Source organism: Schistocerca gregaria, chromosome 1 (assembly GCF_023897955.1).
Source record: "Schistocerca gregaria isolate iqSchGreg1 chromosome 1, iqSchGreg1.2, whole genome shotgun sequence".
NCBI classification, from domain to species: domain Eukaryota; kingdom Metazoa; phylum Arthropoda; class Insecta; order Orthoptera; family Acrididae; genus Schistocerca; species Schistocerca gregaria.
The window spans coordinates 959,219,022-959,234,933 of record NC_064920.1 but is presented as its reverse complement, the minus strand read 5'-3'; the positions used below and the strand labels follow the sequence as shown (position 1 = coordinate 959,234,933).

General features: G+C 41.8%; 1 protein-coding gene across 4 annotated transcripts in view; it reads right to left on the bottom strand.

Annotated features, from left to right (window-relative positions):
- Positions 1 to 7,315: 7,315 nt before the first annotated feature.
- The window catches only part of LOC126276318 (lachesin), a 1,594,347-nt gene continuing 1,585,750 nt past the window's right edge, over positions 7,316 to 15,912 (bottom strand). For 2 of the 4 annotated variants that reach the window (XM_049977266.1, XM_049977268.1), the window contains exon 11: positions 7,316 to 10,463. In XM_049977266.1, coding sequence (XP_049833223.1) covers positions 10,288 to 10,463 — 176 coding nt within the window. In that variant the 3' untranslated portion in view covers positions 7,316 to 10,287. The remainder of the gene's footprint in view (positions 10,464 to 15,912) is intronic. The other 2 variants (XM_049977267.1, XM_049977269.1) reach the window with 1 other exon arrangement.

Below are 15,912 nucleotides of genomic sequence, written 5' to 3'. Positions count from 1 at the left end.
AAGGAAACCGAAACAAGAGAAAACCGAAGCGTTTGAGGTGTGGTGCTATAGCTGGATGTTAAAATTTTCATGTGATTATGAGTTATGAGGAGATTCTATGTGAAAGCTCTATGACTGCCGATGAAGATAAAATGAGGCAAAAAGTGACAAGAAAAGGAACAGGGTGACAGGACATTTGTTAAGACATCAGGGAATATGATCGGTGTTACTGAAAAGAGTTGCAGAGGATAAACATTCTAGGAGAAGACAAAAATTAGTAAATACAACAATTGGTACATATCACAGAGGTAACTGAGAACGTATGGTTCAAGTGCTGCTCAGAGATGATGAGGTTGTTCGTAGCGAGCCACATCTGACCGCATCCAACCAGTATGAAGGCAAATTAATTTTTAAAAACAAAAGTCGATCGTGATGCATTTAGAGTCGAATGTGACATATAAATCAGAGACTCACGTGATTCTCCGACGATGCTAGATACTAATTTCTCCCCCTCTACTTTTGGTCGGCGAATTGCAGGGACGCCGTAATAGGACACACGTGTACAACGCAAGTGGCATTTATGCCGCGGATTTTTAGTTTAGATGAATCCTTGCTTGGTTTTAGCGATGGAATCGAAATCGAAGATAACCATATTCCCCTCAGAAAACGTTTTCCCTTGCAGACTGGAAACAGACAAGGCTAATATGATAGAGTCTGGCCACCCATTGGATAGGCTTAACTTTGATTTGCAACTGCATTTTTATTACACTTTCGGCTTTTACGCAAAAAAGAAAATACGTACAATTTACTCAAAGCACTACTTAAAAAGTTTTTTCAGCGGCGGTACGACAAACAGAGATCTTTGATGAAGAAAGAAACAGTTTCAGTTCCAGATCAGTAATTATTATTGATTTACAAATGATGCGTTTCACCTGATTCAGGCATCTTGAGATTGTATGATATAAGGTGGTGTTAGGCACATTCGATACTGAGCATACAAATCGTCCCTAAATATAAATACCCTATTCAACACTTCGAAAACATTGCACGGTGTCCTCCTTGAGGCATGCAACGTAGTCCACTGAATACAAAACAAGTAAACGCAGTGCTACGCAAGTAGTACTGGGCTCGAATATAAGCAACTACACCTGCGTCGTACTCACATGGTCGCAGATCTATTTAGACATTATCTTATTTTGTATTCAATGGTCTATGTCAGTTACCTCAGCATGGACGACGTGCAGTATTTTCCGAATATTTGACGAGGGCATTTATTTACTGATTTTCTGTATGCTCGGTGTCCCACGTGCCTAACACCATCTTATATAAACCAATTTGAAGATGCCTGAATAAGAGGAAACGCGTTATTGGTAAATGAATAATAATTACACCCTTCCAACCAGGACTGTTTGTTGCTTCAAGCTATTATTTCCATTCGTGGTAGATGGCACTGCAGTCAACAAATATCAAGAGTGTCAGTCGTTGCAGTTAAGAACCGACGTATTCGATTCTACTATTCATTATGTCGTAAACGTAAACCTTTGCAGGTGTGAATGAAAAAACGCCTTCAGTCACAACTTTTTGGTGTTTTATTAACTACACGAGGCATTTCGGACGCTGTGGGTCCATCGTCAGATGTAATTTGTCTTAATACATGTTTTATTTCATCTCCCGAATGAGGAGAAATCCATATTCCTGACATGAAAAGGTTTAATATTAGGTTATGAATTTCGTAAGTCGAAAGCGGAAAATATGTGCAAAATAGTGGAAAATGAAATGTGTAAACTTACCACATCATCAAAAGGAAGCACTATTAACGTTTTAGTACCGGCAAACATTTTCTTTTCTCCGTCGTTTTAGTAGAAGTCCCTTTATACAGTATGTACATTTGCACACACATGTTTATAAACACTTTATAGAAACTTTTGTACATGGTGTTGTCAAAGATGAATTTATTCATAGCGTTAAAGATATAACTATTAAACAATTGACATATGCAAGAAATAACTTTAGAATAGGTCTTTGAAATTAGTGAAATAACTATGGCTTGTGAAATCTGTTTCTTCATTTAACATAGATTCTGGTTTTTTGATTTTTTGGATGTATATCCCAGTTGTTCTAACAGACTTAGAGTCTTACCATTGGCTACAAACGGTTACCCGTATCATTGTCTGGTTAAAGCTATGTCTATCCACGATGTAATAGTTCGCTGTTCCCATCGGGATGCTTGATATCGGTGAGTCCACTATTGTAGTGCTTGATTTCCGTGAGTCTCCTTGCCTGTCACCACTGTTGTGCTTGATTTCGGTTGGCGTGCGAGTTTTTTCACGTTACGTGTGTAATCACGGCAAGTGCTGTCTGTCACTGTCACTTCATGAACCTTTTACCGTATTACAATGGCTGTCGTTTTTATTGCGCCGGTAGTGGCGTAGCCACCAGCGTGGGAGCTACAGCGTTTGGATGGAAATCAGTCATCCTTTTGGCGGCGTTCGATGGCGACCACCGAAATCAAGCATTCCGACGATTTCGGGACTCACCACCATCAACCCCGCATGGAACAGAAAACGACGTTACCATACACGAAAGTTATTTCCCAGAAATGTTAATGTCTAGCCGCATTATTTGTAGTCTGCTGTCACATTTGCGACACGAAAGTAACATTTGAACATCAGTATACAAAGGTTTACATTTATGTAGTAAATGAACTGCTGAATGAAATGCGACGGTTCTTAATTACTGAAATAGTCAACTTGATATACACTCCTGGAAATGGAAAAAAGAACACATTGACACCGGTGTGTCAGACCCACCATACTTGCTCCGGACACTGCGAGAGGGCTGTACAAGCAACGATCACACGCACGGCACAGCGGACACACCAGGAACCACGGTGTTGACCGTCGAATGGCGCTAGCTGCGCAGCATTTGTGCACCGCCGCCGTCAGGGTCAGCCAGTTTGCCGTGGCATACGGAGCTCCAGCGCAGTCTTTAACACTGGTAGCATGCCGCGACAGCGTGGACGTGAACCGTATGTGCAGTTGACGGACTTTGAGCGAGGGCGTATAGTGGGCATGCGGGAGGCCGGGTGGACGTACCGCCGAATTACTCAACACGTGGGGCGTGAGGTCTCCACAGTACATCGATGTTGTCGCCAGTGGTCGGCGGAAGTTGAACGTGCCCGTTGCCCTGGGACCGGACCGCAGCGACGCACGGATGCACGCCAAGACCGTAGGATCCTACGCAGTGCCGTAGGGGACCGCACCGCCACTTCCCAGCAAATCAGAGACACTGTTGATCCTGGGGTATCGGCGAGGACCATTCGCAACCGTCTCCATGAAGCTGGGCTACGGTCCCGCACACCGTTAGGCCGTCTTCCGCTCACGCCCCAACATCGTGCAGCCCGCCTCCAGTGGTGTCGCGACAGACGTGAATGGAGGGACGAATGGAGACGTGTCGTCTCCAGCGATGAGAGTCGCTTCTGCCTTGGTGCCAATGATGGTCGTATGCGTGTTTGGCGCTGTGCAGGTGAGCGCCACAATCAGGACTGCATACGACCGAGGCACACAGGGCCAACACCCGGCATCATGGTGTGGGGAGCGATCTCCTACACTGGCCGTCACCTCTGGTGATCGTCGAGGGGACACTGAATAGTGCACGGTACACCCAAACCGTCATCGAACCCATCGTTCTACCATTCCTAGACCGGCAAGGGAACTTGCTGTTCCAACAGGACAATGCACGTCCGCATGTATCCCGTGCCACCCAACGTGCCCTGGAAGGTGTAAGTCAACTACCCTGGCCAGCAAGATCTCCGGATCTGTCCCCCATTGAGCATGTTTGGGACTGGATGAAGCGTCGTCTCACGCGGTCTGCACGTCCAGCACGAACGCTGGTCCAACTGAGGCGCCAGGTGGAAATGGCATGGCAAGCCGTTCCACAGGACTACATCCAGCATCTCTACGATCGTCTCCATGGGAGAACAGCAGCCTGCATTGCTGCGGAAGGTGGATATACACTGTACTAGTGCCGACATTGTGCATGCTCTGTTGCCTGTGTCTATGTGCCTGTGTTTCTGTCAGTGTGATCATGTGATGTATCTGACTCCAGGAATGTGTCAATAAAGTTTCCCCTTCCTGTGACAATGAACTCACGGTGTTCTTATTTCAATTTCCAGGAGTGTATGTCGATCACAACGCAGTCTACTACGAGCGGGAAACATTGGTCTGGGTAAACAGTAAAAATAAATATTTGGCGTACAATTTGAATGTGCAAAAATAAGCGGGTTCCTATTTAAAAGTGCAAAGTTGAAACCACCCACGAAGGAGCAGTGTTCAGGAGGTGGCATTTGTACCACAGTCGGAAGTCCCCTTTATTAATATTAATTTTTCATTTACAACGCTTTGTTTTACAATGGGTCACTATCCAGTTATTTAGTTGTATTAGGTTAAAAGAAACTGTCTGAAAAGTGAGACACCCACTCCATCGAAAGTGGTGCCAGATACAGTAAATAGTGTGTGATTGTTCTGAATGTCTTGTCTGAAAATTATTTCGAACACACAGAACAAGCATGAGGGCAACGCCCTAGAGCGCTTAGTTACAAACAGACTCGATCGTTTCCAGTCAGGTAATGCAGAGAACGTCATCAGCAATCAGATGACTGTATAACTTGAATGGCTGCATGTTTTACAAGGACTGTTCAGAAACGTAGTATACATTTTTTCCCGGCAAAAGTGACAGGATGCAAATCGCTGAGATATCTGGGCAGCCAACAAAAAATATTCTGCTCTGAGGACGAAGATGTGGAGCACAAATGGAAAACATTCAAAAGCATAGTTCATTACACCTACCACCAGAATCTTAAGTGGTGGGTAAGTGCCAACGTTGTTCAATAGCCGTGTTAGAAACATACTACGATATATTTAGGGGAACTTAAAGACTAGATGACAAATGAGCAGCTAAAGTAAAGAGAGAAGCGTTAGATGAATTTTACAGTAAAATTATCCCAATAAATCTGATTAAGAGCTGTAAGAGTTTTAGAGAGAGCAAGCTTATGTACTGAGTTTGGTCTAATGAAACCACGTACCACGGTTCTTCATATCAACTATCATACCAACGCTTAAATGTTATATATCGAGAAAAATGATCGCAGAATAGAAAACCACTTTTGGTTGCTTGAAAGGTATCTAGACGGGATGTGATGTCTTTAAGGTTCTAATGACATTATGTGCAGTGCTAACGTACATTTCTGCAGCAGGTAAGGATACCTAACGACAGGAAAGAAGGGCATACCACTCCTATTTTAAAGCGACTCGTCGGACAAATGTGTATAATTAAGTCCCGATATCGCTGACGCGAACCTGTCGTAGAATAGTGGTTTCGGGAAACAGTGAATTTTCGAAACTCAGCTCTCTCCGTTACTCCATGAGATCCAGACTGTCGTATCCTTCGGTGCCCGGGCTGACGCCAGTTTCCTGGATTCGAGAGAGGTGCTTAACACAGTTCCGCACTGTCGTTTAGTAAAGAAAACATAAGATTACCGAATATCGGAAAAGATTTGTAAAGGGAGTCATTATTTCTTCCAGACGGAAGTCAACACGATGCTCGTAACGGTACAAAATCTAAATAATTTCAGGAGTACCCTAAGAAAGTGTGGTAGGACGTTTACTGTTTTCAGCGTATGTAAATGATGTATTGTATAAAGCAGAAAGCTTCATGAGGCTGTTCCAGGAAGATGCACTTGTCTGTAAGGAGGTGGCGACACCGTACCACTGTAGCGAATTGAAGGAAGACCTCCAAATGGTCGTTGGTTGCTGTAGATGACATTGAACGTAAATAAACCTAACGTGCTGCGCAGAAATGGACTTTACAATAACATTGTTGACAAATAACTGAAAACAGTAACTGCCGTAAAATATCTAAGAGTAGCAGTCGGAAGCACCGAAGAATCGAATGAACATGTAAAAGAAATTGTAGCAAAAGCAGATGCCAAGCTGAGAGTCATTGTAAGAATGTATTTCATTCACAAGACACCTACAAGACCGATATCAGAGTATGTATGTATACGGCAAATGTAAATATACGACAAATACCTTTAAGAATTGCGGATGACAGAAAAAATAGTGAATGGTCGCATCAAACGTGTTGACAAATTAATGTTGGAAAATTACTGATAGCGCCACCCCCTCAAAGAAGGGATGACGAATAATCTCCATAGCATTACGAATAAAATGTTTACTGACCTGCGCATGTTATATATTTCGTTGTGTTTTTGGAGAGGTTCCGCCCTGAGCAACCACGATCGTTTTTCTTGTTTTTAAGCAAACGTATTTTGCCGAATATACAGAACCTCTAGCTGGTTTTGTATTTGCTATCAAGTAAGAGAAAATATTTATTTTTACAGTTTGTATACATCATATCAGTTTTTAAGTAAAGATCAAAAACTGAAACATAAAATATTTTACACCTAGGTACACAGCTCTATAGTTTCTATAGCCTTCTATGCTTTCCTGTATATGTGTTGTTCTTTTCGTCATCTCTTGCCGGAGAGATCTTAATGTAGAAGGTTTAGGGGTACTTACAACAAAAATTACGTACTGAATGGTAAACTGTTGTCGTTTACATTATTTTACTTTGTGTGAAAGAATCTCTCTCTCTCTCTCTCGCCCTCTCTCTCTCTCTCTCTCTCTCTCTCTCTCTCTCTCTCTCTCTCTCTCACTGTGTGTGTGTGTGTGTATGTGTGTGTGTGTGTGTGTATGTGTTCAGCGCAGGAATTTTGAAACTTGATTCGTTTTGAGAGGTGTATCTCTCTCTCTCTCTCTCTCTCTCTCTCTATGGCTCTCTGTCTGTCTGTCTCTCTCTCTATGTGTGTGTGTGGGTGTTTGTATGAATCTGTGTGTAATTCGACATTTCATCCAATTTCTGAGTTAAGAATAGAGACGACGGAGATACGAGAATACAGGCGACGACGTTATTACAACATAAATAGGACGAGGGATATCCCTTTATTGTATGAGAGTGAATGGACACAGTGCTCTCATACAAAAGGCAGTCAGACTGTTAGGTGCTGTGCTACTTATTTGAATGTGTTTACTCAGAACATCCCGTACATGAGAGATCATACTGCCATTACATATCTCAGGTGTAATGAATCCATAACATCACGACTGCCACAAACATTTAGTCAAGGAATATACTCTTCAAATCATCTCCACTGCAGGTAAATGAAATCAATGGCTATCTTTAAAAATCTATAAAAATATTGAGCAGCGGTCCTTAGCATAAAACCTATTAAATGGAGAAGCTGATGAGAAAGGAGGAACATAATAAAAGTGAAACATTTCATTGCGAACTTAGTCTTTATTTGGGACAATATTCTGCTATAATACATAGTTGCAATTTTCATACATGTCTATTTCGGGTACACTGGAGTCTCACAAAGAATGTGATCTCTGCACATCATACACATATATATCATTTCAGCATGCATTATTAATTTATTGTTTTCGTTTCTGGTTCCCTCAAATTTATATAAGAAAATTAATTGCCTTCCTTAACAACATACAGGAGAGTACTTTTATTTTGTACAACTAGAAGTCATCAGGTATTTGTATGTAAAGCAATCTTCAGCTGCAAAAAAATAGATTTCGTCTGTTACAAGACAATATTCACAGTACTGCTGCATAGGCCTGTACATTATTTAAAACAGCAGTTTTTAAAAATCACTCTCCCTAAGGACACATCACAGAAAATAAACAAGTCTTTTTAGATAGGCGGTACATAAGCGTAAAAATGGAAGTGGCTGCTAAAATTATACAGTATAATTATTGTCCAACCTTCATACAATGCTGTACGTCGAGGCTACTAGTGTCTTCAACTAGGAAGAAAACACTGAATGTCTGTTTCTGTTAAATAATAGATTACGGACTTTTTGACTGGATTGACAGATTCGGTTGGTTATGAGTTGCAAGACATATTTTAGAGTAGTTTAGGTGTTGTAAAAGCTAGCATCAGGAAACTGGTTACATGCGTTCTCCCTATATCGACTCTCGTAATACGGTGTATGCGAAAACTTCTGTATTAGTTAGAACAGTTTTCAGGTCGAGGTATACGAAGGTAGGGTGTTGGCAGGTAAAATCCAGTAAACTTAGGGGGAGTTATTTAGGTTACTTTTTTTCACTAGGGCAGTATTCTGACAATTATATACTGAAATTATTTCCAGCTACCTACTCCAACCTACATTTTAGAAAGTTTACCGAAATCCACTTATAATAATTCGCAATCCCAAATCACATACCCCACACCCAGTTTACCAGCTTCTAGCTGAAACGAAACGATGTCTAACACAGGGCAGGTACACAAAATTGGAAATAAACATCACTTCGACGGCTGCTGAAAATTGTTTGCAGTAAACGGCAAATAATTCCTACTGGCAGGTCAGGCTGTCTAAATTGGTAACTAATATAGCATGAGATAACTCCTAGAAAGTGTAAAAACCACCATAAGTACGAGGAATATTCGGCAATTACAGTTCGATCGGTCGCGCAGTGGAAACGACGTAAAAATCCGATGAAGCTTTGCACAGATGTGTTGGACACTGTAGTGCGTCCGCCCCTCGGGCCACGTCACTGTTGTCAGTTCTGAGCGCACAGTGCACACATGTGCACATAAAGATGCCTAGAAAATAGTGTGTCCTGCCACATATGGGTGGCTGTGAGAGATTTCGCCTGGTTGCTTGCAGCCCACACGGCGTAAGTGTCATGCCTTCCCTTCTTCATGAAAACTGTCGGTTAGACACGGTGGGGGCAATGAGGACCTTTGCAGCGTTTTCGACAAGGAAGTGTCTGATCACCCACTACACAGCCCAAAGTTGGATCCCTTCGCTTCTCATCACTGCTGACGTGAGCAGCTGACTATAAAGACAACATTCTGACACAGATAGCAAGTTGCAGCACAGAGAAGTGACGGAAAGCACAGGGGACTGCCTTATGATGAGATTGCCAAAAATTTGGTACAATACCACGAAAAAGTATTCCAATCCAATTTGGCATGGTGGTACAGCAACCCTCTATTGCTACAATCAGCAATCTACGACTATTTTTTAAATAACTACCAGAAACGTCTCAGCCGGAGCGGTGACTATACAGAGAGTTTGTCGGAAGGCATAAAAAACTGTTGCAAATAAAAATATTTATATTTTCACTGTCGTTTCCATTTCGCGACAAATCGGACATTACCAGCCCTCGCATAATTTCAGTGTGGTAGAACTCGAGCAAAAGTATCACATACACGCTTCGCATGTATGATGATGATGATGATGATGATGATAACGGTGAAGTGTCGAAATTTTAGTGTCATTACTTTTTGGGTAATTTGCAAGTCATGGCTAGGATGACAACGGGTACTCTAAGTTTACACATGGATATGGACCTGTTTGGCCTAAGTGTCACAGTCGTAGTCTGCATACGTTTAGAGAGATCTAGGAGCTTCCCAGACTACCAGTACTCTAAGGTAACTTACTTCGGTTCATACTTGTCGATACAGTGATGAATCATTAGATTGTACATCTTTTTGGCACTCACAATTCTTTATAGATTTCTTATAACAATCTACTTAGAGTTTGAAATGTCACCTAATCATTGAATACATTGAGTTAATCCTCACCAGTCTCGTACGATCATCCAAATTTTGGTGCGATGGTTCAGATTCATTCCCTTTCGTAATTAAGTTAGTGGACCAAGGTGAGTAACGTGGGTATACGGTTCATGTAAAATTTTTTTCCGTAGGTAAGCAAATTTAAGTCCACACAAACAAAAGTTGCCACCGCTTGCGCTACACGGAGGACCTAAGGGAGAGTGTATTTGTCGTTATTTCCCCGAAGCTTAAATTTTACGAGACATATCCTTGCACGTCTTATGAAAAAAGGTTGGCGTATAAATAGTACGAGTACAAGCTATGTTTTTTTTTTTTACACTTGGAAGTCGTAGCCACGCTTCAATCAAGCTCTAATTACCACGTATTACAAAACTTTCCAGCACGGAACCAACGAAAGGACAGTAGTAACCTAAGACGGGAACCGCCGCACTGCCAGGCCGCAGTCTCTGTGGCGGAACCTCAGCGCCAGCCTCGCTCGCTGTCACCTGCAGCCACCGCCCGGCGCTCGTCGACGGCGACGTCGCTCGTCAGCGCGAGCTCCTCCGCCAGTTCCGAACACAAGGGCGGCGTGAGTTACGGCGCGTTTTGTACTGGGGGCGCGGAGGCGGCGGCGGTGGCGGCGAGAGGCGGACGCGGCGACCGTCAGCGGGTCGCGAGTCAGCTGGCAGGGGCGGAGCCCGCCGTCAGAGTGAGCGCGTGCAGCAGCGGCAGCAGCAGCAGCAGCGGGGGCGGCGGCAGCGCGGGGGCGGCGCCCGCCTTGGTGGCCGCGGCTGGCCGGCGCACCGTGGGCAGGCCCGGGGACGCCAGCGTGAACTCGTCGTCGTCCATGCCTGCTGCAACACAAAGGGGGCGTCGTGTTAGCAGTGGAGCGTCGTACGCACGGGGCCGCTGTCCGTGATCAAGTTCGGCAGGAGGGTGATGACATTTGTTATAATGATAATGACTGTTTCAGTGTATCGTTTTGTGACACCAGAGTGTGCCAAAAAGAATCATCCAATTTCTAAAAAAAGATGATAGGCCGAACTATGGTGTCATTTGAGATATGTGCATGAGCAACGTAGTGTTGGGGAAAGAGCAAACTCTCGAGTTTTACATGGTCCCCGCTAGGGAGCAGCAGTGCGCGCCCAATTCATTTCTAGTAAAAATGAAGTCGGGACAACAGAAAGTGTTCTGCGTTTGCCTTTAGTGCAGTGGGGGTTAATAATAACTATTCATCATGACTTTCATACTAGGTATGATGGGCGCCCTCCTACAGCACAGAGAATTAGGTGATTGCATTAACAATTCTGAGAAACAGGTTGTTTGTGTAAGCGCAAATCGCCCTGCTGTCCCCGAGTGACACAGACGTCGAAGGCATTCGCCATACTTTCCCAAGGAGTCCGCAGAAATCCGATCGGTGTTGATCTTGACAGCTCCACATGCCCCCCATGTCCGTCTGGCGTATGTTGCGTCGACGTTCACACATGAATCGATACAAAATTCACCCATTGCAAGCTCAACGGAAAGTGACAAATATAATTTGGAGTTCCGCAATTTCGTTCTTGGCAAAATGGAGGATGGCAGTTTTCTTCTACGCTTAGTGTTTAGTAACGAGGCAACATTCTATTTAAGTGGAAAGGTGTACCGTCATAATGTGTGAATATGGGCACGGAGCAACCACATGAAGTTGTTCAAATTGAGAGTGATTCTCCAAAATTTAATGTTTTGTGCAGTTCCGCGGGAAAAGGTATATGGTCCATTACACAGGAAACACTTACCCAGATATGCTTGAGAACTTTCTTTTCACACACTTGGAGACTGATTCGAACGACTTCATTTACCATCTGGATGGGACACCGCCACACTGGCATCTGGAGGTGTGGGAATTTTTAAATCAAGGGACCACAGAACGACGGTCGCACAGGACCACGTGATTCAGCCACACATTACTGGCCTCCAAGGGCACCAGGCTGACTATATGTGATTATTTCTTGTGGGGGTTTATGAAAGACTGTTTATGTGCCTCCTTACCAACAACAGTGAGTCAACTGAGACGTCGCATAACAGCAGCTGTGGAAGCTGTAACTGAAGTCGTGCTCGCAGCAGTGTGGGAGCAATTTGAATACCGCATTGACATGTACTGTTCAGCTCAAGGAGGTCATATTGAACACCTCTAAAAAGGTATGAAAAAAGACTTTTAAGGTCCCCCTCCATCGAAAAACAAAATTCATTCTATATGTTTCTTAGTTTCATAAATATAGACGTGCCAAATCGGATGGTCCTTATTGATATACGCTATACAGATGCATTAACTAAAACTTTTTTGCCAACTATGTTTAGCGTAAATACACTACTGTTTTTAAAAAGTGAAACACTCAGAAGCAATTATCTCCAACGGGTGAAGGTAGCAGAACGTATAGAACAGCGAAATCATAATAAGTGATTTCTGTCAGACTTGTAAGGAATAGTATAGTTGTCCAAATTCCGAACCGAGTATTCTGTGGGCTTTCAAGCCGAATTGTCGAATATGAGGCAAAAGTATTCGACTGGCTGTGACGAAAATCTTGTGTGTTTTTTCTCGATCGTTTCTTCAAAGGTAATTACGTCCCTCCAACGCCACGCCGTCCCGCGATCTCAATTGTTACCGTACTGTGTGCTTTGTTGGTAAATTTAGTTTCACACGCATCGTCAGTGCGTAATCACATTTTATCGTACTCTCTACGCTTTGATTTTTAAAAAAGTTAAATTGTATGAGATCTAATAATGATCGATTATGGCTTCTAAAACGACGCCTATGTAGACATGTTTCGAGGACGATAAAAATAATCCGAAAAGTGTTGTGTGTAAATTGTGCGAAATAAAAATTTCTCTTGTGATGTTGGAAGAAAGGCAACTACATCAGGAATGATAAATCACTGGAAATATAAACACAGCGATGAACGTCGTAAGTTGAAGCCTCTCCTTACCAAGTGGCAAGAAACTGCAGATCAATATACAGATTGAAGTAAATCTTCGACATCAGGAGAGCAACTGATTCTTGAAGTATGTGATGAAATACGTAAAGCTTGCGATATTAATGAACCCAAGGTTAAGAAACACCATTTCTTAATCGCACTGGACAATGAGGCATTAATTAAATGTAGTAGAAAGGGCTTGTTTCAGAAGACTGGTTAATAGCGCTTTGGCTCAGTATAAAACACCAGCCAATAATTCCAGGAATATGTTGTAAGGTGATAGAGAAAATTAAAAGATTACTTAGATCGACTGATTATATTTCCGTAGACGTGGACGTGGAGTCACATCAGAACACTTTTTTTTAAGTATTACTCGTCGTGAATTCAATGTCAGACATGTAGTATTGAGCATCAACCTATTTGACGAAAAACACAGCAGACAACCTAGCGATTAGGTTACAGTCAATTGCAAGTTTATGAGACATCCAACTGGCAGAAACTCATGTAGTTACCAACTATAATGAACGAAACATTGTAAAAGTTGTTAGTAATGCAGAGTTGGCCTCAGTGTGTTATTTCACTAATACTCTTCAATTAATTGTTCACGGCTTACTGGAGGCTAAGTCATATGTGACTCAAATGACAGCTACAGGTTTGAGAATCGGAACTCATTTTAATCATTCAGGTAGTGCACCGGAGAAACTGCATACTAACCAAAAATAGTTGGAACTACCTAAGCATGAAAGGGCGCAAAACGTCAGTACGCGGTGGAGCTTCATCTATTATATACCTGCAAGGCTAATGGAACAACAACGGACTATTTCGCTATATCTAACGGACTGTGATATTGCCAATCTGACTGCTGTACAATGAGAGCTGTTAGAGCAACTTTTGGAATTATTACAACCACTTCAGGAAATAATAAAAACTACAATTATCCAATACGCTTGCACATCTGAAATTATTCCATATATTGTTACATTAATGTGATACTGTGATAAAACGAGCACATCATGGTTAACACCCAAGCCGGGTGATGCTTGTCATACAACAAGGATTGCAAGAAACATTTGAAGACATCACAGCAGATAAAAATCGTTTAGTGCTTACCGCCTTAGCCCCACGCTTTAAAATGGGTGTTTTCATCATTCTACTCCAAAAAGGGAAAGTAAGGCAGTGTATTTTGATCGGCAGACTAGAGATGAATTGCGGAACGAGCAGCGACGACAGCGCGAATTCGTCCCTTATTTGGACGAAGAAGATAAGGACAGGAGAGAAGAGCATAGACAAACTATTTACTCATCTTTTATGGATTGCTTCGGACAGGTGGTTGCAGAAAAGAAAACACAGCTCATACCGGGACATCGAAAGTAAGAATGCAACTGCAACTGAAATATACCTTTATTTATGTATTAGCAACATATAACAACACGACAGTCCACATATATGGAGGCAAGATAGACAAGATAAATTTCGATGTGTTTGGTAAATTTTGCAGTAAAATATTTGTCTGCGTCATGAAGCAGTGTTTATTCAGAGCGTCTTTTCAGTGGATCTGGGATTGGCTACGTGAAGAAAAGGAGGAACCTACTGCCTAAAAAGACATAAAAAGGCATTTCATTTAAATTTGTTTCAGTAGTAATTGTTGCAGGTAAAACCTGTAGTTATCTGATCATGTCACTACCCTCAGTCACTGTAGCCTACTTAGGGTCCTGTTCAGTTCCACTTACTGAATTCCTAAGTGTCGTTTTTAAATCGCTAAAAGAAAAGTATTAATAATCACTGGCAGTTCTGTTTTTTATTAAAATAATATTCGTACGCAAGTAATAATGAATCCTGAAAAAATTATCAGTGTTGTTCAATAATATTTAGAGGCAAAGTAATTCTTGCTAATTGATTACAAACAAAGTAATGTAACTTAAAATTAAAGAAATTGATAAATACGGTTGATACATTTCACGCCTGTGTCTGTTGTAATAATAGTGTTGTGTAATGGCTTAGTTCGTATTTTAGCGTTGTCAATCTGTTGAAAGCAACAGTTGCTCATTTGGTCCAGAAACGTTTCATAGTAATACATTTTACTCATAATACTTAGCTCTCAGTGCCCAGGAATCTAATGCACGCAAGCAACGTTAATCTCAGGCACATAAATTACTGTTATAACAAAGTGGCCACCTTCACTAGTGATTTACCCTTTAATGACGAATTTAAATACCTTATTCCAGATTAACATATTTAAGTACTAACGATATAAGACAGCTGCTTTCTTTATTCATTATTATTTCGTAACGTATTCTGTTCTTAGAAACGTATGTCAACTTTCTATTGGCAAACGTACAGCCAAACGATTAGATATTGATTTCTGTCCGCCGTATTTATCAAATTGTGGACCGACAATGGGACGGTGGCGGTATCAATTAATATTTGTATTATTTAAGTCTTTTTTGTGGACACTTTGAGTCATAAGGTACCGCTTTTCTTTTTCTAGAGTTGGCATATAAGTAAAAAGTGCAGGAGTAGAATATATTGTTACTTAGAGCGAACTGTTATATAGTTCTCTCTGATAGCCGGTCAGAATTTCTCCGGAGACGATAGCCTTATCCTAAATCAAAATCGTAGCGCATATGCAATCACAGTTATATTATCGAACTGACCTATAAATAAGGGATGAGGCTGCAATCTAAAAGAGGAGCTTGTAGATACCTGTTAAAAAGAACACGCTGGATACTGTAGAGAGGTGTAGGATGTGTAGGACTACTACTAGGCAGTGACCTCACCTTACTTACGTGCGTCATGGCAGTGAAGTCTATATCTGAAATGGTAGCTGCAAAAAGGGGGCAGTTTGCAATAGACAGCATCGAATAATGTACGCCGCCAGCGTTCTGTGGTCCCAATCATTTTAATCACAGACTATCGCTTTTAGCGAGTTAACTGATTTTATCTTGAAGATGCAAGATTAGACTTTGTTCCATGCAATTCCTTTGACGTGCCATGACTCTTTGAAAAAAGTCTATCACCTGAAGATGCATCTTTATTAACAAGAAACCGGTAGTGGATTTTTAATAGAAGTATTTTAACAGGCAGTGCAGAAGAGTTTATTCGAAAAGCATTAGGGATAACACGCAATAGCAGAATCTTGGTTGAATTATGAGCTGAACGACTGTGATATCTTACATCCCTTGTCTAGTACCAGTCAAGAAGCTGGTACCCAAAACTGTTTTACAGCAGATAAACTTCACGAAGAAGAGACTGATTTGGAAGAAAGGAACATTCACGAAAACAATCTGGCTGTTTGTAGGAGAAATACTCTACTATAAAATACGTCGAAGTAATTTAAATTAAACAAAAG